Below are 25,307 nucleotides of genomic sequence, written 5' to 3' on the forward strand. Positions count from 1 at the left end.
ATAGTCACATTGAAAGTCTTCTTGACTGCAGTATGTCATGCCATAATATCTATTTTGATTTTATTTCATCATTACTTTTCAAAGGTATAGCCAGAAAATCTGATCTTACATCAGACCTGCAAATAGTAAAGGTTTTTTGCAAGACAACTAATATCCAAAGTGAATGTATAAATTGATATATCTGCATAAAGTAAAGAATTTTTACAAGGCAAGAATATAATCTTTCAATGCAAGGACAATTGAGTATCCTCAGATATTTTGACTCATATGATCTTGTCGACAGACTTACGAGAAGCGAAACCCTTAACACAGTATTACTTTTGTCATGTTTAGTGGTGTGGGGTTTTAAAATTTTTTTTCTCCCTTCTTTTAAAATTTTTCACCTGGAAAGAAAACCAGAAGTGGAACAGAAAACTTCATAGTTGCTTCTTTGGTCATCAGGGTAATACATATGGAGTCTATGATAAAACAGTTTCCTGTTACGTGTCAACTGTTTCAGGTTTATGCTGTTTTAAAGCCATTCTGAGGGCCTCTGAGTTTCATGGGCGTATCATAGAAAGCTGTGATGGCATTAGTAGATAATAAATGTTTTTTTCAGTACCTTGCAGCCCAGTGAAACAGGAAACAGTATTTCCTGCATTGCAATTTAGGTGCATAGGATCCTGTTTAACAAAGTACCTCCTCATCTTCTGTTTCTGTCTCAAGAATTAGCTATACTTACTCTGAGGTGGGAAATAATTTCAATATCGGCTGTGATGCTAAACCCCACAATGTGTGAAAGTTGCACTACTGAACTGTTCTAGCTGTTTTATCTTAAAGAAGATAATGCTGTGATTATCTGTAAGAGAAAATAGATGAATTATACAGGTCTCATGCGCTGAGATCCATGTGGCATTGCTAATTCAATTTACATCTTTCAGTATATTAGTGGTGCTTTTCTTCAGTAACCTTGCTATTGTTTTTGCTACAGTTCATTACCTCTGTGAGTCTTCATTCGGTGTCAGAGATAAACTCCAAGTGGGTGTTTCTATATAGGTTTAAACATATGTTAGCTGAGCAGATCCTATCAGTTTAGCTCTGTCAGCAACTGCTGTGAAGTAGTGTATTGATTAGAAAGTATTGGTATTGAATTACAGGCTTAATGTAGACTAAATGCCATTGTGATCCTTCTTAAAGAGTGCTTGACCTCTGTGCTCACTCCTGAAGCATGTACAAAAGCTGTAATGCTGCACAGCTTCTGGTCTGAACAGGGAACCCTTCCTCAACTGGAACCCATGAGAAGGCTCGTTGCTAAATAGCTAATTAGACTTTCCACTTAATATAGTGCCTTTTCAAAGGAAAATAGGTAATCTAGTCTTACTTGGCCTTGTCAGGATTTTATATACTTTTATGGAGAAGTACTTTTATCTCTGCCTCAGTTACTCAGGTTGTTAATGATAGCAGAAAATAGTGATTAACACCAGAAGTATGTAAAAGACTTCAAGTTGATTAGGGAATTTCTATTCAATTTACTTTTGTCCAGATTTTATCTGAGGAATCTCAGATATTAATTCCACGTACCAGCCAGGCAGCAATGTCTCTTGAATACTTGTGTCCCTTTGCATTCTACCAAATTTCCCACAAAGCAGTTTTCTGTTTCAAGGCTATGCTTGTAACAACACATCTGTATGTTTTACAAGTGAGTAGCTTCACACCTGCATGGCAAGTTAGCATCATGCATTGAAATTGCACATTTCAATCTGAATACATGGGAATATTTATTTTCTTGTTTGTAAAGTGAGATTAATCAGATCTAATGTACCAACATATTTCTCTTTATGTAGACGGCATGTAAGGCTTAATTGATGAATGTGATGATCAGGAAGTTTACTTCATAAGGTGATTTATACAAGCATTTCATTGAAGCAAGTCTCCTATACTCTGAGAAGCCAAAAAAAAGAAGAAAAAACCCAAACCTAGTCATATAGTTGATTCTACTTAGACTTTTGTTCATTTGTTTTGCCACAAGCCAAACCTATAATTTATAAATTGCTTCATAAAATGAGTAAAAATTCTTCAAGATTTTGACTTCTTATTCATCAAACCTCAGAATTTCTAAGCCCCAAAATTCTTCAAGATAATGTTTTTCCTGTTGGTTAACAAAATGTTCTTGATTCAATGGAAAAAAAGAGTTTTTCAGAAAATCGGCTTTGTAGCTTAAGTGATACTTATGTGGGGCCTTTTCTTGTCCTCTAGTTGGAACTGAATTCACATACTGTTGGGGAAAAAAAAAAGTTGTATTTTACATCAAGTGCAACTCCATGCACAAGATAATAGCTAATCAAATCACTCCATTTTCTATTCTGTTTTGGTTTGCATAAATTACCTAGCTCACTAAAAACATCTGCAAAATTCGTATTCATAGTTATAGGTCGCAGTGCACCGTACCCTTAAGAGTTCTCAAGATTGTATTTCCACCACCAGTGCTTTTAAGTGGAATCAGAGGTAAAACACTCTGACTGTAACCAAAGTCTTACTCTTCAAAATCTGCTGTGGTACAGCAGGGGCTGCTTTTAGAGGTTTGTTTCAGTGTTACATACACGTGGATCTTTAAATCCCAGAGAAAGTAGCTTTATGTAGTTTAGGTAAATATTGTAGCATATATAGTTTCATTTCTGTATTTTGGTGTATTTCATACATTTCATATAATGAGCAGCAAAAAAGATTTACAGGTTTCTTCATTTTGCTTCCAGGTAATTCATTTGACATCTGTACATAGATGCTGAACATGGAGTAGATCCACTGTCAGCCTATCTTCTATCTTCTCTTATGACAGGCATAAACATGTATGACACATGGCCATACCTCAGTCATTTCCATTTACTTCAATACTACATTTGTTTTAATCATTTTGGATCCTTTTCAAATTAACAGCATTTCTGCACTGTCTTTATGTTGGATTTCTTTTCCTCCTTGATCACAACACAGTGTCCAGAGAGTAAGTCAATTTAACCTATTATTGTTCTGTGCAGCTGTTACTTCCATCTTCTTTTTTCAGTAAGACTTTTTTGATTAGCAGCATCAAAGGTTTTTATCAGGTCAAGAAGCACTGTCTATGCCAGTTATTCTTTGTTCAAGGCTGTAGCTGCAGAGGTAGAGCATTGTGTTTCAACAATGCCTCTTGAGAAAGATGAGCTAAGAGAAAGCTGGTAGTGAAACCAAGGAAACGATATTCTGTTCAAAAACAAAACTTGAAGTGGTGATTTTTGTTTGTTTGTTTATGTTTCAAAGATCAGTGCTTCTACTTGATTTTAAATATACCATTACATTGGGTATTACAAGCGTTTTCACTGGCAAAAGGGACTTAAGTTCTAGTATAAGACAAAGAAACACACATGGATTTTAAAGCTGTTTCTATAATAATTATAAATGATAATTCATCTTGCTTTTTCCTCTTCAAATACAAACCACAGTATTTTACCTGCCTTTGAGAGCATTGTCCTAGCCCTTCTATAAAGATGAATTTAAACTTTCTTTGATAGTATTTTGGATTTCACTTTGTTTTTTGTTTTCCATGTTTTTTCTCCTGCCTTCCATATTATTTTAAAATGCTAAATACTAAATTTTAAACTGAGAATAGGGTATGTAGTTGGTTTTGAACTGATTAGTTTAAAATCATCACTGAGAGCAACATGTGACACAGTCAAAGGAATCACATCAGCCTTGTAGGCTAGAACAAGATAATTATGAACATGGTTACACGTGTGAACCTCTTCTCTGTGAATGGATTGAGTGCTCTCCCCTTGTGCTGTAGTGTGGTCCTTCAGTGATGCCAAAGTGTCAGCAGTCATTAAAAGAAAAACAGTGCTTGGTTATTCATAGAGAGACAGGTATCAAATATATACTCAGTTTCATTGTATTTTTTCTCCTTTTGTGGGAGGACAATTATTTCTCCTGTTTCTTCTTATTATCTTAGCTAAAGAAAATTAGCTTTATTTTAATGTCATTATGCTGTATTTTCTGTTTGTCTTGCTAGAAAATTTGAGTAAATATATATATAGTAGTTGTGTAATGTGTTAAACAGTAAGGAAGGAATCTTTTTGTTTCTTACTTATTCTTAGATTCTTCTAAAACCATGTTTTGGGAGAAAATAATGAAGTATCTGATGCTTTTTTAAAAGCTTATAGTTACAAGGCTTGCTAATCTAAGCACTTGGATGATTCTTGTTTTTGTCCCCATGAGAGAGGAGTTCACAAAAAGTGGTGCATTGTAAATCCAGCAGAATAAAAACAAAGAGCTGTTTGTGGCAGAGGTCTCATTTATTAAGTCTTTTTGTAAATACAGTTCAGCACTCTGTTTTTCTTTCTCTTTCTTGAAATAATCTCATGTAACTATCTCAATTTTAAGACCAATTTCAGAAAATTATGTTTTCAGTTTTATGAACAAGAAAACATACTATGAACTGTGTTTTCTTTGTAATGAGTGTATCTGTAAATTATTCTGTGATGTTTAAAGTGATGATAGATAAATAATGATCTTCGTGTTCTCCTGTATACCAATAGATGTAGCAGGTGTGTTTTTCTTATGGCCGCATGAACATCCTGTGAATGTGCAAACCAATGAATCTTATTGCTTGTTTTATTGAGTTTGATTTTTGTTTTGCTTCCTTTTTCAATGTCATTACTGAAAATCAGACTGCACCTTCATTTCAAGTGTTTCATCTCTAATATATCCTGGAGCACAAACATTTCCTTTTGCAAGCTTTAATGTAATTTAATCTGTTAATTGTAGATCTTTGTCTGATCCAACTGGGAAATCTCTGGGTTTGTTATATGTGTTGAGTCTTCAGTTCTCTGAAGTGGTGCTGTATGCTGTTGATTGTCTCTGAAATCAGTGAGTTTTTCTTAGGTAGTAGTTCATACACATTCATGTTTTTGAACCAGTTTTTCTTTCCTGTATTTCAGTTTTCCAATTTGACACCGAATTCTACGTCAGCGGACTTGCACCTCTCTGTGACCAGCTTGTTATACTTTCATATGTAAAGGAGATCTCTGAAAAAACGGTAGTATTTTTTATCTCTGAGTTTCCTCACAACATTAATTTGGCCTGTGAGTTGGGCCTTAAATTAGTCATACAAATGTGATTATCTGGGAAAAAAATTGTAGTCTTCTGGTAGTGAACACTGCTTGAAACATCTCTGATCCATAAAACAAGGTTAGTGGAGGTGATGTTGAAGACTAATGTGCTTACTTTTCAGAAATCATGTTTGGGTTCATTTTTTTCTTGCAGAATGCAGAGAAGGTCTCTAGCTAGTCCTTCTTGCTCTTTTTTCCTTCCTTTCTTCCCTCCTGCCCCTTTTCTCTCCTTTTCTCTCTTTTTTCCTGATGTTTCTGCATCAGAAGAGATAAAGAATCTTGTTTGGCCATAAGAGGAGCTTGCTGACACTGCATCTCAAAAGAAATGAGAGTAGTGAAGTTGATCAACTCGAGCAAAAGAGTGACTGTGAGGTGGAATGAATGATTGTGAGTGAGGGGCATCATTGTCTCCCGTTCTTCTAATATCTTTAGTTGCGTACACCCAGATCCATGTGTGGAGAGGTAGAAATTAGAATTCTTGTCTGCCATTTTTACTGTGCATGGACAAGTGCCATGTCTGTCTTCGACATTGATTTCATATTGCCAAATAAAAGGCAAGGCAGTGGAGGAATTCCTTGAAGCTGCAGTGTGAGAATGGCAGATGCTCTTGATCATCTCTTTGATAAGCATGTCTGCGTTAGACAGCCATCACCATAGTAACCTTAAGAAACTGGGTGCACAAGTTGCTAGGCAATGAAATGCTGTAGGTTCAAACAGATGCACAAGCCTTCTGAAATCAGTGGGGTTAGCTTCTAGTTCTACTTCAGGATGTCAGATTATTATTTCTTTATATTTATTAAGGAGAAAAATAATGTCACAGCAATGTTTCCCAAAAGAGACAGCACAGTGTAGGAGAGTTGGTGAAAGACAAGAAAGCAGACAGATGGGATAAGGAAGGGGGAGGAAGAGGTGGTTGAAATGCTAGGGAGCAAGGAAATTGGGACACTACTGTTAATGAAAAAGTAGTACTGGAAAGGAGCTAGTGCAAACAAGGTAAAGGTTAAAGTCATTTTAATTGCTTCAGGAAAGAAAGATGAAAAGGGAATTTCAGGTGATATAATGGTAATTGAACATGGAAAAAGTTTTTCTCATGTATTTGCTTTTAATTAGCCTTTTAAACAAACTTCAAATGCTGGACTTCACTAACTTCTCAGTTCTCTGGGTAGCTGTAGAAGGAACAGAAGAACAGTTGTCCCTGATGATGCATCTGTGTCCTGTTGTGATGGGAACTTCTTTGTTAGTGTCTTGGTTCATTTGTCTTGTTAGTGTGGAGCCCAGACTGCCCGAGCTTGCAGCAGAATTGCTGCTTACTACAAAAATGTCCTTTAGTTGCAAGGAGCACTTGTCTTCCTACACTTGATTTCACAGCTTGCAAATTACGGCTTCTTACTTACTACAAATTAGATTACAATTGAACTTGCTTTGAAAGTTTTTTTGGTTTGGGTATTTTTTTTCCTGGAACAGTTAAATTGAGAAAAGATCCAATTGGTGCTACTTCCAAATGACTGGGTTAGAGCTGTTTAAATCCACTTTCTATATGTTCTTGCTCTTTTATTCTATATTTTGCTATAATTCACAGCCTGAAGTAGAAAATATAGCATTGTCTTGGACCTTGACTTAATTAAAAATGCAGCTAGTTGAAGACAGCAGTTTCACTTGGACAGAAGGTGAAAATCCATTATGTCATCTTACCGTAACCACCTACATTGCACTTGAAAGTTCATTTTACTCTAAGTTCATCAGAACAGCAAAGTTTTTGTATTATTCTCAGATTAATTTTTCCTGGCTGCTGCTGGCTGCCTAAAATCAAACACCAGCTTAAAAAAAAAAAATATTTTAATACCAGCGTACCAGGCTCATAGAGCTCTGTCCTTCAGGGCATGAGCCCAGCTGGGTATGGGTTCTAAATTGTTCTGTTGCTTGTTGAATGAAGCAGTTAATAGTCATCTCTAATAGCCCAGAAAACTTCTGTAACCAAGAGCAGAAAAGCAGTGAGCAAATTCAGGGGTAGGATTGGGCCTATGTCTTATCTATACCTCCTCCTCAGACTGATCTCTTTCAAGGAAAGCAATCAAAGAATAACTTGGGTTACTTGGAGTAACTTTCCTATGAGTTCCAGATGCAATTACTCTGTGGAGCACAGCTTTGCAACTTGTATGATTTGCAGCTGAGTAGGTAGTGCCAAGTACTGCACCTCTGGGAATGTTTGCAGGTGTTGAATTTCAGCCTTGCTTGTAGATGACCACCAGTTGGTATTGCTAAGGTAAATCATGTAGGAAGTGACTAAGCTGTTGTTTTTCTAGGAAGTGGAGTGTTGTGCAAGGCCTAGACTTGATATTGTACAACCCCTGCCCGAGTCCTGTGAAGAGATCTCTTCTGATGCACTAACAGTACGAGGATTTCAGGAAAATGAATGTCGTGATTATCATTTAGGTAGGTGTTCTCAATATTGTTTTGTTTTGTTTTCATACCTTTCTTGAAAAAATATTTGGGTGTACTTAGCCTCCTTTTTCATTTTTATGTCATTTTTTTGTCATCTCCTTGAATAGCTGTAACTGCTTATGACACTGAAGTGTAGAGGGGAAATCCACAAGAACCAGTCGTATGAAAGAAAACAAATGTATTTAAACATCATGATTTTTAATGCCATCTATTAGGTCAGACATACTGGAGAAGGCAGAAGTATATACCTCATGTAACGTCCAGTATTGTCAAAGGCAATATCTTTGAAGGAGATTTATTCAACATGTGATCCATAGGGGCTCTTTTTACACAAAGGGCCTCAGGAATAATGAAGTGAATGTCACAATGTCTGGAAAAGCTGCTTTAGAGGGAAAGATTGAATAATTATAATTTCAACCATAAGATGTACATGGGTCAACTTAAAAGGGGCCCACTGATATTTAGCTTCTCTGTACTGACAAAGCTGCCAGTTGTATTACAGACCTCAAATGGTAAAATGGAATTAATAGGAGCTGGGTTTTGGCAAGCTCCACCTAGAAGATAGGTTTAATTGTGTAACAGGAAGGGACATTAAGCCCTGGCACAATATATGCTGTCTTTTAAAGATGGGATAGTTTTCTGATCTTTATGTTGTAGCTCAGAAAAATGCATGGCAAAGCTGATGCAGAATTCCTTGGTGAAGATTATGTAGCCTGTCTTATACAGAAGCATTTCTTCTGGCTTTTAAAATCCATTAATCTGAATTTTAAGTATCTCCTCTGGCAGCATGCTTCAAATCATAGGCTTGGCAAACCTCTTTGTGTACATCTGTGCCCTTAAGCCACTAGAAATATAGTATATCTCCTCGTGACCTCAAAAACATCAATGTTGCTATCAGTAGAATTGGGGTTTCTTTATACATCTTCCAAAGCAGAACACTGATGTCCACAGCTGTACTTTTATGCTTTATGAATATTCTAGTTTACCTGAAAAATCTAAAAGTTATGTATGGTTTTAAGACAAGCATTAGTTTGTGAATTGCTTACTGCTTCAGGAGTGTATTTGTATGTGTTTATAGAAACTGATCTGGACAGTGAGTGGTTTTCTATTCTGTACCTACAAAGTATTCATGTTTCTTCATGGTTCTGTCAAATGAGAACTATTCAGAGCAGTCATCTTCTGCATTTGATTTGACCTTTTAGTATTTTTTTTTTCAGCTTACTCAAAAATAAGGGCTTGTGGTGTAAGAAAATGCATTATACATATAGCCTTAACTTCAGCATTGTAAATGCATTGCTGTAATGATGTACTGTGTCCCCAGGGGTTATGGCATCTATCATTTATGCTTTTGATGGCCTTGACCTTGATGGGAAGGATAGGTTTATTGCAGGCTGTGTAGTGTAATAGTCCTCTAAAAGTACAATAATGGGTTCTTAAACATCATAAAGTTTACACATAGTGGGTGAATCAGAATTTGCAATAAGTTGTAGTGTTTTTTTAAAATATATTTAGCCATTTAAACCAGTTTTAATTTATTGGAGAATACAGCATCCAAACTAGTGTGTCCTGCAGGAGTAGCCTTGCTGTCTTCCTCTTTGTAAATTCCTCTCAAGGGTATGCTAAAAACCAGAAAGAAAATATAATAATATTTCTGTATAATAATAATAATATAAATAATAAAATATAATAATAATAATATTGAAACTGTGTATGCATTTGCAGAGTATTCGGAAGGTGAATCACTTTTTTATATCATCAGCCCAAGAGATGTGGTTGTGGCCAAAGAGCGGGATCAAGATGATCACATTGACTGGCTTCTTGAAAAGAAGAAATATGAAGTAATTTTTACATCATTCTTTCCTTTAGACTTTCCTTGTTTGAAAATTGGAGTAGGATGATGGACTTTGCTAGGTCATTTGGATTGGAACATTTCTGTTCCTATAGTCATTGAGTAAATGCTTGTAAAGGATGGGAGTTAACTATACATTACTCCATCTCTTAAGACTTAGTCTCACTACTGAAACAACTAATCGGAATTTCACCTAAGTGAGGTAGCTGAATTAGATGCTGAAAATACTGCTGTCATCATCAGTTATGAAATGTATTAGCTGACACTGAAAATTATTAAAGCTGGGTTTTGGCTTTAGAATAGCAGAAGAGTTAACTAATGAGCTGTGCTTTTAAAAGTAAAATACTATGGTCTTAAACTGTACCTGCACTTGCTGAAAGTAGTGTTGCTCACAATAAAGCTCATCCAATATTAAAAGACAAGGGTATACAGCGCTCTTGGAAAAAAAACAGCTCACCATTTGGTTGCATAAATACTCATGTTTGAGTATGTATATCTAAACACCTAAAACAATAATAATGAGTTCTTTCATACCATATGAACACGCACACAGTGGTCTGAATTCTAATATCCTGCATTTATTGACTTAGACTATTTGTTATGATGCACAAAGTTAACTTGCAAACTCTAATTTATGTTTGTTGTGTGCCCATTATAAGAAAAAAAATGTGGAAAAACCATTCAGCATGTATTGCTTTTGCTAATATAATCATGATATTTCTCATGCAGATTTGTTTAAATCCTTGTGGATGCTTTTGCATTGGAATAACAAACTTGTATGATGAGTGTAGTTTTGCAGTATATGTAAATCACAGCATTTGGTCCCTGAAGACTCCAGTAATTTGCAAGTGTGTGTGTGCCTTTATGAAAGCAATTCAAGTTAGTAGACAGGCCTGTTATGATGTATCTTAAAGGTTTCATTTTTATTTGTAAAAGTGCCAGCTTTTTTTCTATACGTTTGAAAAAAATAGAAGAAGTAGGAGAACAGCAAATGGCACTTAAATGTAAATCATTCTGACTGAAGAAGTAATTTGGGCTGGGAAACTGGAAGGTAGCTTTCCCCCATATTCACCCCTTTCCTGTTGATTTTTTCACAGGCTTTGGTAGTGAAGTGGCTTCTTTTGAAAATGATCAAATGTGATTGCATTGTGTGTTTTGTTGTGATTTGATCTTAATATAATAATATGGAGTGAACCCAGATGGAAACAAAAGTAGTTTGCTCTTTGCTTGACTGCTTTTGTTTGAGTATGAATTCAAAGCTGTTCATCCAACCATGGCATTAAAAATTCTAGTGCTTCTAACACCCTACTCTGAAAAAGAGTTGATTTATACAGTTCTAGAGCTTTCTGTATTGAAAGTTTGTGTATTTGACTGGTATCTCTGTTTTCTCCTTTTTGAATATAGGAAGCTTTGATGGCAGCTGAGATCAGTCAGAAAACCATAAAAAAACACAAGATTTTGGTAAGTTTCAAAACTTCTATTCAAAATATAATATCTTCTTTCTTTTAGAATGCCATAAGATGCCACAAATATATTCCCTGTTTTTTATAACACCAGGAAATAACTGTTAGGCATACTCCAACTGATTTCTTGGTTTCAGCTGCAGAGCAGGAGTGTTAGTCCATGAAACATGAAAGGATCTGCATTTTATGAAGGTGCCATTGGCATTGAAAGGAAGAGAATTCCATTTCTCTGACTGCTGATGGGGATTTTTATTTGCTTTTACTTTTGTATTAAAATTATTGTTGTTTGAAGTAACACACGTTATTTCAGTATTAGAGATTCCAGGCAGGAGTGACAAATTTCTCCTTAACTTATACCTCATAAATATGACAGGATTTTGTAAAAAGTTTAAGGGATGCTTCTTTTCTCACATATAGTTATTTCCTATGTTTTTAGTCCCTTTCACAGAGCAACAAAGGGTATCAATGTTTAAAACAAAAGGGGAAATGGTGTAATAGACACAAAAGTGTCATGAATTTTATCTTTTGTTTGTTTGTTTTTGTTTAAATTCACTAATACTGATGCTGCTTTAAGTTGAGATCTGTACAAAGTGTTCAAGATGTGTTTAATTTTTTGGGCAGTTTACTGGTGTTAGAAGCACGCTGTATATCAGTATGTCTTAAAAAGTTTTATTCTTGTGTAGTCCAGAAGTTGAATCAAGATTTAAATCGCATGCCATTACCTATCACAGAGTTTGCATTTAACAAAACTACTCTATGACCCTTGCAAAAGATGTAAAGAATTGTTAAAGAAGGTCCTGGCAATGCATTAGGAGGAAAAAAAGAATGCCAAACAAACACCAAACTAAATAAAGAAATCCCACAGCTTTTCTTTTGCTTTGCAGAAATTTGCTCTGCAATAAATTATTAAATTCAGTGAAATACAAGCAGTTTTTGAGTTTGGTCTCCAAAGCAAAAGCCAGCAGAATGTATTGAAACAAAATGTTGACATCAAGCCCTAAGTGAAGGATTAGTGTTACACTGATTTGAAACAATTCATGCTTTCACTGCCTAGTGACATCACACTCAGGATACCTGACAAGTCTGGTAGCCTTGGGGATTTTTTAGATGGAAGTAATTATCACTGCTCCTCTGTACCTCTTGAGCAGAGCACAGAGATCCTAAAACAACCAGATCTGCATCTCTTTTCCTTATACATCTTCTCTGCTCACTAGGAAGCTGGTCCACAGGAAAATGAAGTTTTCTGTTAGCCTCTTTCTTGAGAATGGTGAAGTTGAAAATACGAAGGTGGTTCCTATAGCATAATGAAATCCTAAAATCTTGTGTATGTGCATTTTTTTTTCTAACTTCGTACTAGATTGACCAGTTGAAGTTGTTGTATACCCCTATTCATATTCTGCTATGGTCAATGATACTGTCCTTGATGCTGATCAAAGAAATATTGTGCCTCAGAAGATGCAGTTGTTTAATTTTTTTTTAAGAAACAAGGACTTCTTTTTCATTGTACAGCTTTGGTTTTTTCTTTTCTCCTTTTTTTTTTCTTTCTAGAAACAATATTTTTTTTTAGTGATGTGATTCTTAAGTTATGCAATGAGTACACTGGCTTATGTCAAAATGGATATGAGTGTTGAGATTACATTAGGAGGCTCATGCCAAAATTTTAATGTATATTAAATGCATATCAGAAACATTTTACAACTGACCTGTGTGATGAACTTTGAGAAAGAAAATTTGATATGTAATAACTAATAATCTTATTAAAATCTCAGTAATTCCTGCACTTTATTGAGCAGTATTAGGATTTATATTCTCAACCAACTTTTTGCCCTCCTCTGCAAACTGTGTTCACAATGAGCACGTCTTACACAATGACTGGTGGTTTTCTTTTTGAACTAATTCAAGCACAGCAAGATCAGCTATGTGTTTCAAACAATCCTTAATAATTAGAGGTGGTAGTCTTCTCAGCATCAGTGAGGTTATGAAAATTATTTAAAAGAGCAACTTTAGTTGAACGTGTGAGCAGTCTGTGCAAGTATTTTGTATTGACTCTTCTGTGGGCCCTACTTGTAAAGGAGAATCAGGGGATGCACTTAGAGCCTTGAATTTCCAGCTGTGTGCACTACTGTTACAGTAGTTCTGTACAGTTGTCAGGTAGTTCACTTCCAAACTTTTATAACTAATTCTCTGGTTTTATTCCCTCTAGGACATTGGCTTAGCCTATATAAATCACCTGATGGAGAAAGGAGAGTATGACCTGGCTGCTCGGTAACCTAGTATTAAAGATCTTTTTTGCTGGCTGAAGTGTGTCTGTGTAGGGAAAAAGCAAGAACAAATTATTGATTTGTAGTATTTGTGGATGTTGATTTTCTGTGTGTTCTGGAATTTCTGAAGTTTCAAAACATAGAGGTGTATTGCAGTGCCATATATGTTTTTGCCTGTAGTGACCTAAAAGTTGCTGTAAATTTTAACTGGAATTGGGGCACGTATTTTTTGAAAGTAAGCCTTGATTTTTCAAAGTCACACTAGATAGTCAAAACTAAGGTTTTCTTTGGACTTCGATAAATTCAGTTTATTAGTGTGTCGTTGCACATAAGAACATCAGAAAATAATTTGATTTTGCATAGGTATAAATGAAAATGTCAAATATGAGAATCTAAAGTAAGGATCAGAAGTTACCCAAGGTTTTTGTTTTCATGTACATGTAAGTGTAAGCATATCTTTTTAGGTGTTCAGTTTTTCTCAGCTGAGATTTAAAGACTTCACTCATAAAGCTGACCAAGATGGTGGCATCTCTGCCTGTGGTGTGTGTATTTCAACTAGATGATGTTTAAGATCACTTCCAATCCAAGCCATGCCATGATTCTATGAAAGCTAATAGGGCCCTAATCACTAAGGGTGAATGCATAATAAGCAGTTAGTCCTCTTGGATGCAACAAAATTTTAAGGTTTGAAAGGGGGAGAACCTGGCATACTCTACTTAAAGTGGTGGTTGCCAAAATAAGTCACTTTGACAAGCATCATGATTGGGAGAAGAAGGAAGGAATCCTTGCAGTAATGCTGTCACATTTTTATTACTTTCTGTACCTACTTTTGTTCACATCTCTTTCATTTTCCTTGCAGAAAGTGCCAGAAAATCCTTGGCAAAAACACAGAACTCTGGGAATTTGAAGTTTACAAGTTTAAAGAAATAGGTCAGCTTAAAGTAAGTCAATTTCTGTGTCTGTACTCAAGTAATTTGGATGTTGTACTTACTGATTGTATTGACCAAGTATCTAAAGCATCACATTAAATGGCCCTGTTCTGGTATTGATGCCCCAGATCTCTGTTTCTAGACAGCTGTCTTTCCAATTGATGTGTAAATTACTTAAAACAAGATTGGAGGCATAGCGCTACATATTTTCCTTGTTGGCAGTCTCCAATGTGAAAGACCCACTCCCAAAGCTTTTACTTGCTAAGGTGCTCACAGTTAAATACATCTTTCCCATTTACTTTTCATTCATTTCCAGTATGTCCTAAAAATACTACCCCAGATATTAAAGAAAATAGACTATGTGGATGCCAGTTGTTCTGGCAAATCCAGGTCCATTGCAACAGTTACACAGCTTTAAGTGTTAAAGAATTGCCAAAGCAGCAGTGAAGACTTATGCTGTGTGCTAGAAATGGTGGTGAGAAAGAGGAGCAGTCTGCGCTGCCTGGTGTTTTCCCTAGTCACAAGCCAGCTACTACAACAGTACACATTTAATGTGAGAATCTCAGTTAATAAATTGCACAGGACATAAAACCTAGTACTGTCACTGCTAAACCAATTGAAAACTTTATGCACACTCCCTTTGGTAACATGTGTACATTTACTTCTGAATTTTATGTCTTCCTATTCAAACTCAATGAGCCAAAAAGGACATACTATTAAGATCTCACAGCATGCAGTCCCTTGCTGGTTTTGAGCTATTTAATTCTGTTCAAAGACCAAAAGTGTTTCAGCATTACAAATTTCAGAAATGTCTGACTTCAGTTTCAGGGCCACTCCAGTGCAAAAACAGCCTTGCCTTTAGTATGACTTCTTTGTGGTTTGGTGCGCTCTTTACTGCTTTGGAAGATGAAATCCTGTGTTTCTGTTCTTTTATTTCAGTCCAGTAAAGAACTCAAATGCAGGTACAGGTGAATTTTTGATACACTGCTGCTTCTTTTGGGTTCATCTTGTTTTTTAGCTGCGAATGTCTAGAAGGGATGTTTGTCTTGTCTCCACTTACATCATCCAGCAGACTGTAAAATACAAGAATATTTGCAGGTTTGTTGCAAAAACATCTCGCCTCAATTACCACCTCTCTAAGTTGGCTGTTTGCAGCCTTTAGAATATCTCTTTTCTTCTTAGAGCCCAGGCCCAGGAACTCTCAGAAATACATGAGATGCAGTCCATTACGTTATTCAACTTCAAGTTGCAGTTCTATAAAATGCCTGCCTTATTTCACTATTTCAGTTGCATATAACTTTTCCTAGATTCCTAAAGATGTCTGAGTATCATAAAGGATGAACTAAATTAAGCCAGATCTGAAAGAAAGGGTCCTTGTAATGCTTGGGATTACTTGTGTGGAATTTTTACCTACTAAACAGTAGGTAAACAGTGACTAGCAGATATTAAACACCATATTGTAACTGGCCTGTAATGGCTTTCAGCCCTGATGAGGAGACTACTGTGTGTGATTTTAGGGGCTTTTTGAGTGTTCTCAAAAGCGGTCCTGTTTGGCTACCAAAGGTTGCATTTTGATATCTTGATGTCTCTTGTCTTCAATTAATGTCCTCTATGAAACCTAGTTGTGTCAGTTTCAAGATTCTAGAGCCTTGAAGTGATCTGTTCCTCTCCTGCTCCAGCAGTGGTGGCTTGAGTGACTTATGTGCTTGTGTTGCCTCATGCCCAACCTGGAAATGAAGCTCAACATAATTTTAGTAAGGAGGTAATATGAAAGAGAATTTTTATTTGAAGGCCTTCAGGAGCAGTTATGGAAAGGTATCCACCCCTACAGGGATGAGTACACATTTATAGGTTTTAGGAAATTAGCATAATTGATAAAGAGCACCAATTAGGAGGAAAAGTGGTGATGCAATTCCCCCCCCAGGTCAAGCCTCTTCTGTGTAGCCCCCCCTTCAGCACTGCGCTGTGCTCTGTCTGTGAAATGTATCTTGGAGAGTTGTTCTCGGCCTTGGCTCCCAGGAAGAACCAAGAGGGCCTTGTACCTCCTGGGGCTTGGAGCTCTGGAATTTGTTTTGTCTTTTTGCTTAAGGAAATGCCGTGGAAAAGTACGCCAAAACTAGTCACTAATACAATAGGTGACAGAGTTACAAATATACATGTGAAGAATACAGACAACATATAAAATTTGAAACGGCAAAACCCAAATGGCATCACTTGTGCTCAGGTCACTTCAGTGTAAAATCTAATGGCTCAGCTCAAGCAGCTGAGGGAGGCAGATGGATTCAAAGGAAGGTTTCAGTCTTGGTGAGTGACTGGTGGCTATTGTGGCCTGAGGGATACCCTCCACTCTGTTTGCTGTGGCAGCAGTGACTTTGAGCAGTGGTGCAGGATGATCAGCTAGCAGCAGCAGTGCTTTAACCAAAACACTTGTTGGAAGACATTTGAAAGACTTCACTGGACTGTAGTGGGCATAGCAGAGAGAAGCACTATCCTAACAGGCTCTTGCATCGCTTAGCTAGTCTTTGAGGAATAATTAATTGTTGTTGTGCCTTATTGGTGAGATGGTTTAGGCTATCTCATGTCAACTTTTATATGGGTTTTCTTGTATATACCTCATCCTTACATTTATTGATGAAAAGTCTGAAAGCAGATCTTGAAAGAAACAATGGAAGAAAATATTTCTCTGTGTAGTATCCCTTTTTTGTTTAAAGTTACTTTACCACATAGTTCAAGAATTGGTACAAAGGCAGTCTGATTCAGAAGCTTTTTTGTCTGACCTTGCTCCCTAACTGTAGCTTAAAAATAGAATAGGAAGAGTTTGTAACCTCCATGGGTCACCTTTGGGCCAAGGCTTAAAAATACCTTGTATGCTTCTTACGTGCTTCTTGTATGCTTTCCTGAGCATGGTGGTCAAACTGCAGGAGGTGTCTGTGTTTTTTCTTCAAAGCAGTGGGACATGGGGCAGGAGACATTTCCTTCATGAAGCAGCCTGGCTCACACACAAGGAAACTACACCTCTCCAGAGCTTGCTGTATGGCCAAACTGCAGCCAAGAGTTGCAACAATCTGTTGGGGGAGGTTGTTTATTTAGGAGGTAGCAGGAAGGTAGAGAGTGGGAGTGAAAACAGCCATTGGAGATTGTCTTCTGCCTTTGAGTCTCCAGTTAATGTCTAACTTGCTTTCTCTGTGGTCAAAAGAGACTTTTTATGAAGGGGTCAGGAATATACCCCAGAGCAGCCATCAAGACTTTACCCTGAGTTAACTGATAAATCCTGTTACACCTGGTGGGAGCTGATATCGGCAGCACTACATTTCAAAAACTGGCCAAGTCCAAACAGCAAAGAGAGAGGAGAGGTCTAAAATGTATTAAGATTTTTTTTCTCCTGCGTTGTTCAAGCAACTTCAGTAACAAAATGCTATTGTACTGTGTGCATTTTGGAGGAGTGAGTGTTTGGAGGAATTTCACTGGTGTTGGTCCCTCAGCTACAAACCCTGCAATCCCCATACAGCTGGTAGCAGTGGGATTTATTTTGGCAGGTGGAAATAATCTTGGCCTCTAGTTGCTTCTCATCTCTTTCTTGCTGGAATGCAATTCCTTAACACCTTCTATACAGTAACAGATCACATGCCTTCATCCTTTTCATGAAGAGGTATATTTTCAAATTAATTTTCAATTTGGTATGTAAAAATAGCCCTTCATAGAATGTGATGACCCCAAAGTAAGTCATAATTCAAAATTACACGTATATTGTGCTTGCATGATCAGGGGAGTGCTGCAGTAGTGGCTTCTGTGAGAAGCTGGCAGAAGCTTTCCCCATGTCCATCAAAGTCAATGCCAGCCAGCTCCAGGATGGACCTACTGCTGGCCAAGATCAAGCCAGTCAGGAATGATAGGAATCACCTCTGCGATAGCAGATTTAAAAACAACGGAAAAAAGTTATTGCACAGTTGTAACTGTGACCAGAGAAGAACTGAGTGATAATATGAGAGAGGAAACAACTCTGCAGACACCAAGGTCAGTGGAGAAGGAGGAGGAGGAGGAGATCCAGGCACCAGAGCTGAGATTCCTCTGCAGGCCATGGTGAAGACCAGAAGCAGCTGTGTCCCTGCAGGAGGGAGGGCAAAGGGGATGCAGAGATCCACCTGCAGCCCATGCAGGAGCCCATGCTGGAGTGGACTGCACCTGAAGGACTGCATCCAATGGAAGAGTGACCCACATTGCAGCAATTCATGGGGAACTGTTGCCCATGGGATGGATTCATGTTAAAGAAGTTTGTAGAGAGCTGTCTCCTGTGGAAGGAACCCCACACTGGAGGAGGAGAAGGACTCCTCTACCTGAGCAGCAAGAGAAGAAACGTGTGATGAGCTGACAATCATTCCCTGTCAATCAATCCCCATTCCCTATCTCCCTGTGTTTCTGGGGTGAAGGAGGTAGAGCCCAGGAAGGAGGAATGGATGGGGGACGTGTTTATGAGATTATTTCACTTCTCATTTTCCTGCTCTGGTTTGGTTATTAAAAAATTCAATTACTATCCCAAATGTGAGTCTGTTTTGCTATGATAGTATTTGGTGAGTGATCCCTGGGTCTTATCTTAACCCACGAAACCTTCATTATATTTTTTCTCCTCTTCCAGTTGTGGAGGGAAGTGAGAAAGTGGCTTTGTTGGGTACTTGGTGTCCAGTCAGGTCAATCCACTACAACACGTTTTTCAGCTAATGAATCCTTATACCTTTTTACAAGGCCAAGACTTAACAAAATGGATTTTCACATTTTTGTTTTAGGGGTCTTTTATGGGTTTTGTTTTCAAAATGACTACCGATCTCTTAAGGACAATGGCTGATTCTCCTATTCTAATTAGTATCTTGCCACCTGTCTCTCAAATGATAGTTCTTTCAAGCGAGTTATAAAATTCTAGTGTGTATAATCCTAAAGTAAATAACTTCTGGGTGCTGCTTACAAGTATGAGTTTATAAGGTTTCCAGTGATTACCAGGGGCCATGTTTTGCATATAGCCTTGTTCTTTTGTTTTGCAACATTTTTTTTTCCTATCAGTGTACCAGGATGTTACACCATCTAACACTTTGTTCTCTTTGTTCCCATAGGCAATTAGTCCTTACTTGCCAAGACGAGATCCAATTTTGAAACCTCTGATCTATGAAATGGTCCTGCATGAATTTTTGGAAAGTGACTATGAGGTACTGCAGCCTGATACATTCCACATCAATGTGTCCCATAGTTATTGCCACCCAAATACCCTTAGCAGTGAAGAATTCTGACATCAAAATCTCTGATGTATTCAAACAGATTATCAGTGGACAGTTCCACAATAATGACAATATTTAAAAGTTGGATTTTAATTTTAAGAGAATAAATAGAATGTTCTTCAAAGCATGCAAATACTGTAGGACTGATTATTTATTAGACTGATATTTTTAGATTTTTTTAATGTAGCATAAGTAGTTGAGGTGGTGAACAAAGCCTACAGCATCTGAAAGAGACTCAGCCTCATGAATCATAATAACATTGTCCTAAGAAGGAAAAATATGTGTTCTGCACTGTACATGTCTGTGGGCACATGAAAGTTCCTTAAAGGTTAAGGACAGCAGGTATCATCTCAGAGGCTTAGCTGAAGCTTTGATGTTTTGAAATGCTCCTTAGGCCATTCTTTCTATTTCTGTTACAATCTCTTATACTTTTAGGGGTTTGCAACCCTAATAAAAGAGTGGCCTGGAGATCTTTACAACAACACAATCATAGTTCAAGCTGTAGTGGATCACCTGAAGAAAGATCCACAGAACAGGACTTTGCTACGAACACTTGCAGAATTGTGAGTACAGTTTTAAATTTCTGTTACAAAAAGTACACTTAAAATAGTGTACTGCAGTTTATTCGTATTTGTTTAGCTCTCTTAACAGAAATCTTTGCTGCGTCTACAGAGCGTTGGCTTTTTCTCCTCTCCACTCTGCTGATTGCACAGCTTAGCAATTCTTTACCCTTCCTTGTAATGTTCACATCAAGTATGAAAGCAAATTGCTAAGCATGAGATTGGATTTCCAACTCTTCTTTCCAAAGTAAATAACTAACATTTCTCTTCATACTGTCAGAGGAAACCTCTTTTCTGAAGTGTGCATTTCAGAATTACCCATGTAAGAATAAAATGGTGGGAGATTTTGCCTACTATTTAAGAAGTAGTGTATTTAGGTTTACTGCATGGATGGAAATATGTGACTGGAAAATGTGCCAAAACTGATCTGGTTCTTGGTCACTTCTTACAAGGATAAAGCCCTTTGATTTTCTCAGCCTGATCACTGTGTTATTTTCTCACTGCTATGTAAGACAGTAAGAAGAGTTACTGTCTATTGCTATGGCACAATCTGTCCAAAAGTTTTAAGAGAACAATGTTTTTTTAGCTCTGAAGAATGTTCCAGTTGTTTTCCAAGAACTGAAAGGCTAGCATTTTGTGTGTCTTTCCCTGTGAGATGAAAATGGAGAATGAAACTGCGGAAAACTGCAGGTCCAAACACAAATGAAGACCAATATAAACAGAGGTGAAATTAATGTTGCCTGAGGTTTATTTCCCCTTACAAAAATGAATCACAGGTCTCTTTAGATATTTATAAAATCAAGTAGTATCCTAACATTTTACATACTAGAGTATGTTTATACTTTCTCTCATAAGTGATTTTCCTGCACTTAAGCATGTAACATTACATGTATTATAATCCTGTTTTTATCAGGTACACTTACGATCAGCGCTATGGCAGAGCCCTAGAAATCTACCTAACTCTGAGGCACAAAGACGTCTTCCAGTTGATCCACAAGCACAATCTCTTCAGTTCTATCAGAGACAAAATTGTTCTGCTCATGGATTTTGATTCAGAGGTATAGTGATCCTAATGATTTTATATTCACTTTCCTCTAAATACAATTTAACAGATTAAAAATAAATTATCTATACATGATATTGAGGCAGAGAGTGTATTTGCTACATCTGGATACTTTCTGAGATAAGAAAGATTGTTTGCTTAGATTGCAAAATAATTGACCCAAGGATTGATTATTTTTTTCTTTCATATTTCCGTTGGTGTTTCCTTTCCATTTCCATTTGTCACTCTCAGTGAGAAAAATGAGTGTCCACGTTATTTGAGAACATTGTTGTGATTCTCAAGTCACAACATTGAATATCATTTCACACAGAGTATCATTTCACCATGTTATTCTTTCTGTATTTTCAATTAAATAATGGTATTAATAAGCCAAAGAAAGGAGATAGTGAATTTGTTTAAGCACATATTAAATGTTCCTTTCACCACAGAAAATTAATCTGCTTCTGAAAGTTTACAAGATTATTAACCTAAATTCCAAAAATCAGAAAGTGTTTATTCCATGCTGAATTCTATCTTCTTTCTTTCCAGCTGGCTGTAAAACCTGAGCAAATGAATTTTGGTGTGATCACTGGGAAGATAACCAAGTAGATCTCTTTTTTCAGTGTAATAGTTGTTCAAGCACTGTAGCTAAAATATGGATCTCTACTGTTGATGATCATCTTTAGGATGCCCATTTTTCTCCATTCATGGAGAAAAAAAAAGTATAGATTTTTTTTAATTCAATAGAATAAGTTTTATTGAGAATCTGTGGTTTGGTATTTTTTGAAAGTGAAGCAAAAGTTTGCTCATGAAAGAGGAAGCAGAACCTGAATCCTGGTGTCCAGTTGGCTTCCATGGTCTTGTCTGCTTGATTAATGGTATTGGTCTCCAGGTAGTTTGGAGGAATCCCGTTGTGAGGCAGGTTGAATTGTGTGTTTCTTACATAGTCATCACCCTGCAGTTCCCTTTTTAGATGGTACAAATGGTATTTCTACATTGTTTGGCAGTAGCTTTTTGCAACTGATGGGGATTCAGTGGGTATACTTCACCTGCACAGCATTTACTGCTATTAATGAGGGAACTTAGGAGAAGTATTCTGGAAGAATGCTGCAATGCTGTGCTGTCAGGATATGCTGGTGTTATGTAAATTGCTCTCTGAATTTCTGTTGCTGAAAAGAGTAGGTCTGTCCATCTTACACCCATCAGTGAATAAGCATAGTACAATACAGAGTGTAAGAAAATATGTGTGCCTTTTGCCTACTTGAGTTCTGTTTCTCTGTTGTAGAAAGCGGTAGACATGCTTTTGGATAATGAAGATAAAATTTCCGTGAGTATAACAAGTTCATGGCATGGCAGTCCAATGCTAGCTTTTATTACCTGTCCTTTTTCCAGTCTTGTAAAATGTGATGTTTATCACAGGTTTGTTTTGTTTCAGATTGACAGAGTTGTTGAAGAATTAGAAAACAGGCCTGAGTTACAGCATGTGGTAAGTATTCCTGTATTCTGTTGATTTGAAATTGAGCGAGTAAACTCTTGGCTGGACATACCTTTTACAGGTGTGTTTATCTTGTCAAAGTGCACCTGACACTGAAATGTCATAAATCATCAAAGTGGCTACTTCTGCCAATTTCCTCTTTAGCATGGCCATAGCATCTTCACAGTAGTTAAATGATCTTAAAATGTGTACCTGTGAGAATTTGATAACATAATGCAGTCTTATTTTAACATCTCCTTATAGCTTTGTAGGCACTTGTCTTTTCTGGTCAATTACTTCTTGGTTTTATTCCTCCTTTTTCCGTACCCAAAAATGGGATTGATTGGTGGGTGGAGCTCTAAAATATGTTTTGCTGATCCATAAAGAAAGTGAATTGCTTGTCTTTCTGGAGCTGTAGCTTCCATACACTGTCAAATTGTTCTTGTTTGTACAGAATTACAGTATCACTGTAAGGCTGTGGCTCCACACTGCTGTTCCAAAAGCTCCTCTTTGGTTTGAACCTCGTGTCAGTGAAGTACATAATATGTGACTGTGGGTTTGGGCTGTATTGGAGAGGGAAGTTTAACTTGCTGCTGGTTACAGATAGGGCTCAGGTGTTCATCTGGTGAAGAGGTGATTCATGGGTTAGAGATCTGATTATGGGAAGCAGATCTATGAAAAGTGCAGTCCACAGCCCAAGAGCTTTGCAAAGGCAGCTGACAGACTGTCAGTTTTACAGAAGGGATGCATCCAGAGGAAGGCAACCAAGATGGTGAATGGTCTAGAGGAGAAGCCGCACAAAGAGCAGCTGAAGTTGTTCAGCCTGGAGGAGACTGAGGGGAATCCTTGTAGCTATTTACACCTTCTTCACCAGGAAAGCATCAGTAGGCACTCTGTTGACCTGTGACAGGACCCAAGGGAGCAGCATGAAGCTGTGTCAGGGGAGGTTTAGGTTAGATATTAGGAAAAGCTTTGCCTGCTATAGTGGCTGGGAACTGGAACAGGCTTCCACTTTGGGGAAGTGGTCACAGCATGAAGCCTATCTGAGTTCAAGACGCATTTGGACAATGCTCTCAGGAACGTGGTGTGGTTCCTGGGGCTGTCCTGTGCAGGACCAGGAGTTGGAATTTGATTATCTATGTGGTTCCCTTCCAACTCAGGAGTTTCTGTTATTCCATTAATAATATTGAATAAGTGAGTTTGAATTCTGATTCTTTTTTGATTCCTAGTATTTACACAAGCTTTTCAAGAGAGACCATCATAAAGGCCAACGATATCATGAGAAACAGATCAGTCTTTATGCTGAATATGATCGACCAAACTTACTTCCATTTCTCAGAGACAGCACACACTGCCCACTGGAGAAGGTAAGCCCCAAAAATCTAAGCATAGGTCCTTAATTTTTATTAAGGTCCTGGTCTGTAGCTTGTAGTCTTGTGAATTTCAAGCCGTGTCTAGTACTGCCCTCTACTGCCAATATGAGGGATCCTTTAAGTTTGTGACCATCACCTTCAGTTTGGTTTGCAGAGCTGATGACACCTGAGACTTTCCTCTCTCAGCTCACAGGGCAGGAATTGATGGGTATTTTTAATGCAGACTCCAGTTCTGACTACAGTTCTAGCTACAACATATCTACTCATCAGTGCCTAGCCTGACTGAACAGTAGGTTATGGGTTCAAGAAATTGACAGTCATTTTGCCAAATCTAGGAGCGGTCTGTGTTAGATCTTGAAAAACCAGTAGTTGTAACTGTAGTTATTCTATCTTTTTATTGTAAGGCCATAAGTTTCTGTTGAATAATATACACAATATACATCACTGAACTAACAGGCCGAAACGTATTTTGTCTTTGTAATTTGGCTAATACACTTGGGGTTTTATAGAGTACCAGGTTTCCATCTTCTAATATTTTTTTCCCATTTTCATTCCTTGCTCTTTCTTGTCAAATTCCAAAATGCATAAAGGTAAGGCCAATCTTGAGTTGTTTCCCCTGCATGAATTAATGTGAAACAAATGGAAATTCTTCGTTTTCCAGTTTAGATGGGTCAGTATTTTATTATTTGTATTTGTTGCTGTTAATGGCTGAGCAGAGCAGACCTTGTGAAAGGATGCCTATCCACATGCAGCTATAATGATGACACAGTGGAGTAGTTTTCAAGCATAATGTTGAATGTTATATTTTACATGGTTAACATTCCAGAGAAAACTAGTACTGTTCCTGGTACCTCTCCTGTTTTGCATGCTTTTGTCTACTGGAAAATACATTCTTATATTATTATACGTTCTTATTGGAGAATTGGGATTTGTTGAAACCATTACCTGAAACTAGATTGACTAGCTTAGGCAGTGAGCCTGAAAGGTTTCCAGCCAGAGACTTTGGTCTACAATATTGGCTTACTTGTTTTTAACTTCATGATTCTTAGATTCTGCCTTATGTGTTATTCATATGATCATGGTTTTATGTATAAAACCTTACCTGCATTTTTCTTTAATTTTGAGGAAATCAGTTTTCATTATTGCACATCCAGCTTCCTATCTGTAGTGGCAGGTGGTGCAGAAAAGTGCTATATGAAACTGATGCTCATTGCTGGCATTGCTTTGCTGAAGATACAGGCTATGAGCAAGAATAGGTCAGAGACCCATCAGCTTCTGGAAGGTGTGGTACAGTAATCACCAAAGTCAAGAGAGAAGAATGTCAGAAAAAATGTGTAATTTTAACCTTAATCTTAAAATGTTAACATATTTCAGTAAGAAGCTAAGGAAGAGACAAAAAGATACTATTAATTCTGTAATTATACTTCTTACCGTGCATGCTGTATAATAACACTTCTTGTGACATACAGATCTTTGTTCTAAGAAATTGAAAAGGGGACTAAGAATTTCCCAATTACCGCTGTTTTCAGTTCCTGT

At 37.3% G+C, this 25,307-nt stretch overlaps 1 protein-coding gene across 3 annotated transcripts in view; it reads left to right on the plus strand.

Moving 5' to 3' along the window:
• Positions 1–25,307, plus strand: part of VPS41 (VPS41 subunit of HOPS complex) — a 109,185-nt gene that overhangs the window by 66,538 nt on the left and 17,340 nt on the right. For all 3 annotated transcript variants that reach the window (XM_084208422.1, XM_084208423.1, XM_084208424.1), the window contains 12 exons: positions 4,944–5,041; positions 7,418–7,547; positions 9,279–9,394; positions 10,810–10,866; positions 13,072–13,133; positions 13,989–14,070; positions 19,161–19,253; positions 19,758–19,885; positions 20,796–20,940; positions 22,210–22,251; positions 22,360–22,410; positions 23,628–23,765. In XM_084208422.1, coding sequence (XP_084064548.1) covers positions 4,944–5,041; positions 7,418–7,547; positions 9,279–9,394; positions 10,810–10,866; positions 13,072–13,133; positions 13,989–14,070; positions 19,161–19,253; positions 19,758–19,885; positions 20,796–20,940; positions 22,210–22,251; positions 22,360–22,410; positions 23,628–23,765 — 1,142 coding nt within the window. The remainder of the gene's footprint in view (positions 1–4,943; positions 5,042–7,417; positions 7,548–9,278; positions 9,395–10,809; positions 10,867–13,071; positions 13,134–13,988; positions 14,071–19,160; positions 19,254–19,757; positions 19,886–20,795; positions 20,941–22,209; positions 22,252–22,359; positions 22,411–23,627; positions 23,766–25,307) is intronic.

Source organism: Fringilla coelebs (genome assembly GCF_963513975.1).
Source record: "Fringilla coelebs genome assembly, chromosome: 1".
Lineage (NCBI taxonomy): Eukaryota > Metazoa > Chordata > Aves > Passeriformes > Fringillidae > Fringilla > Fringilla coelebs.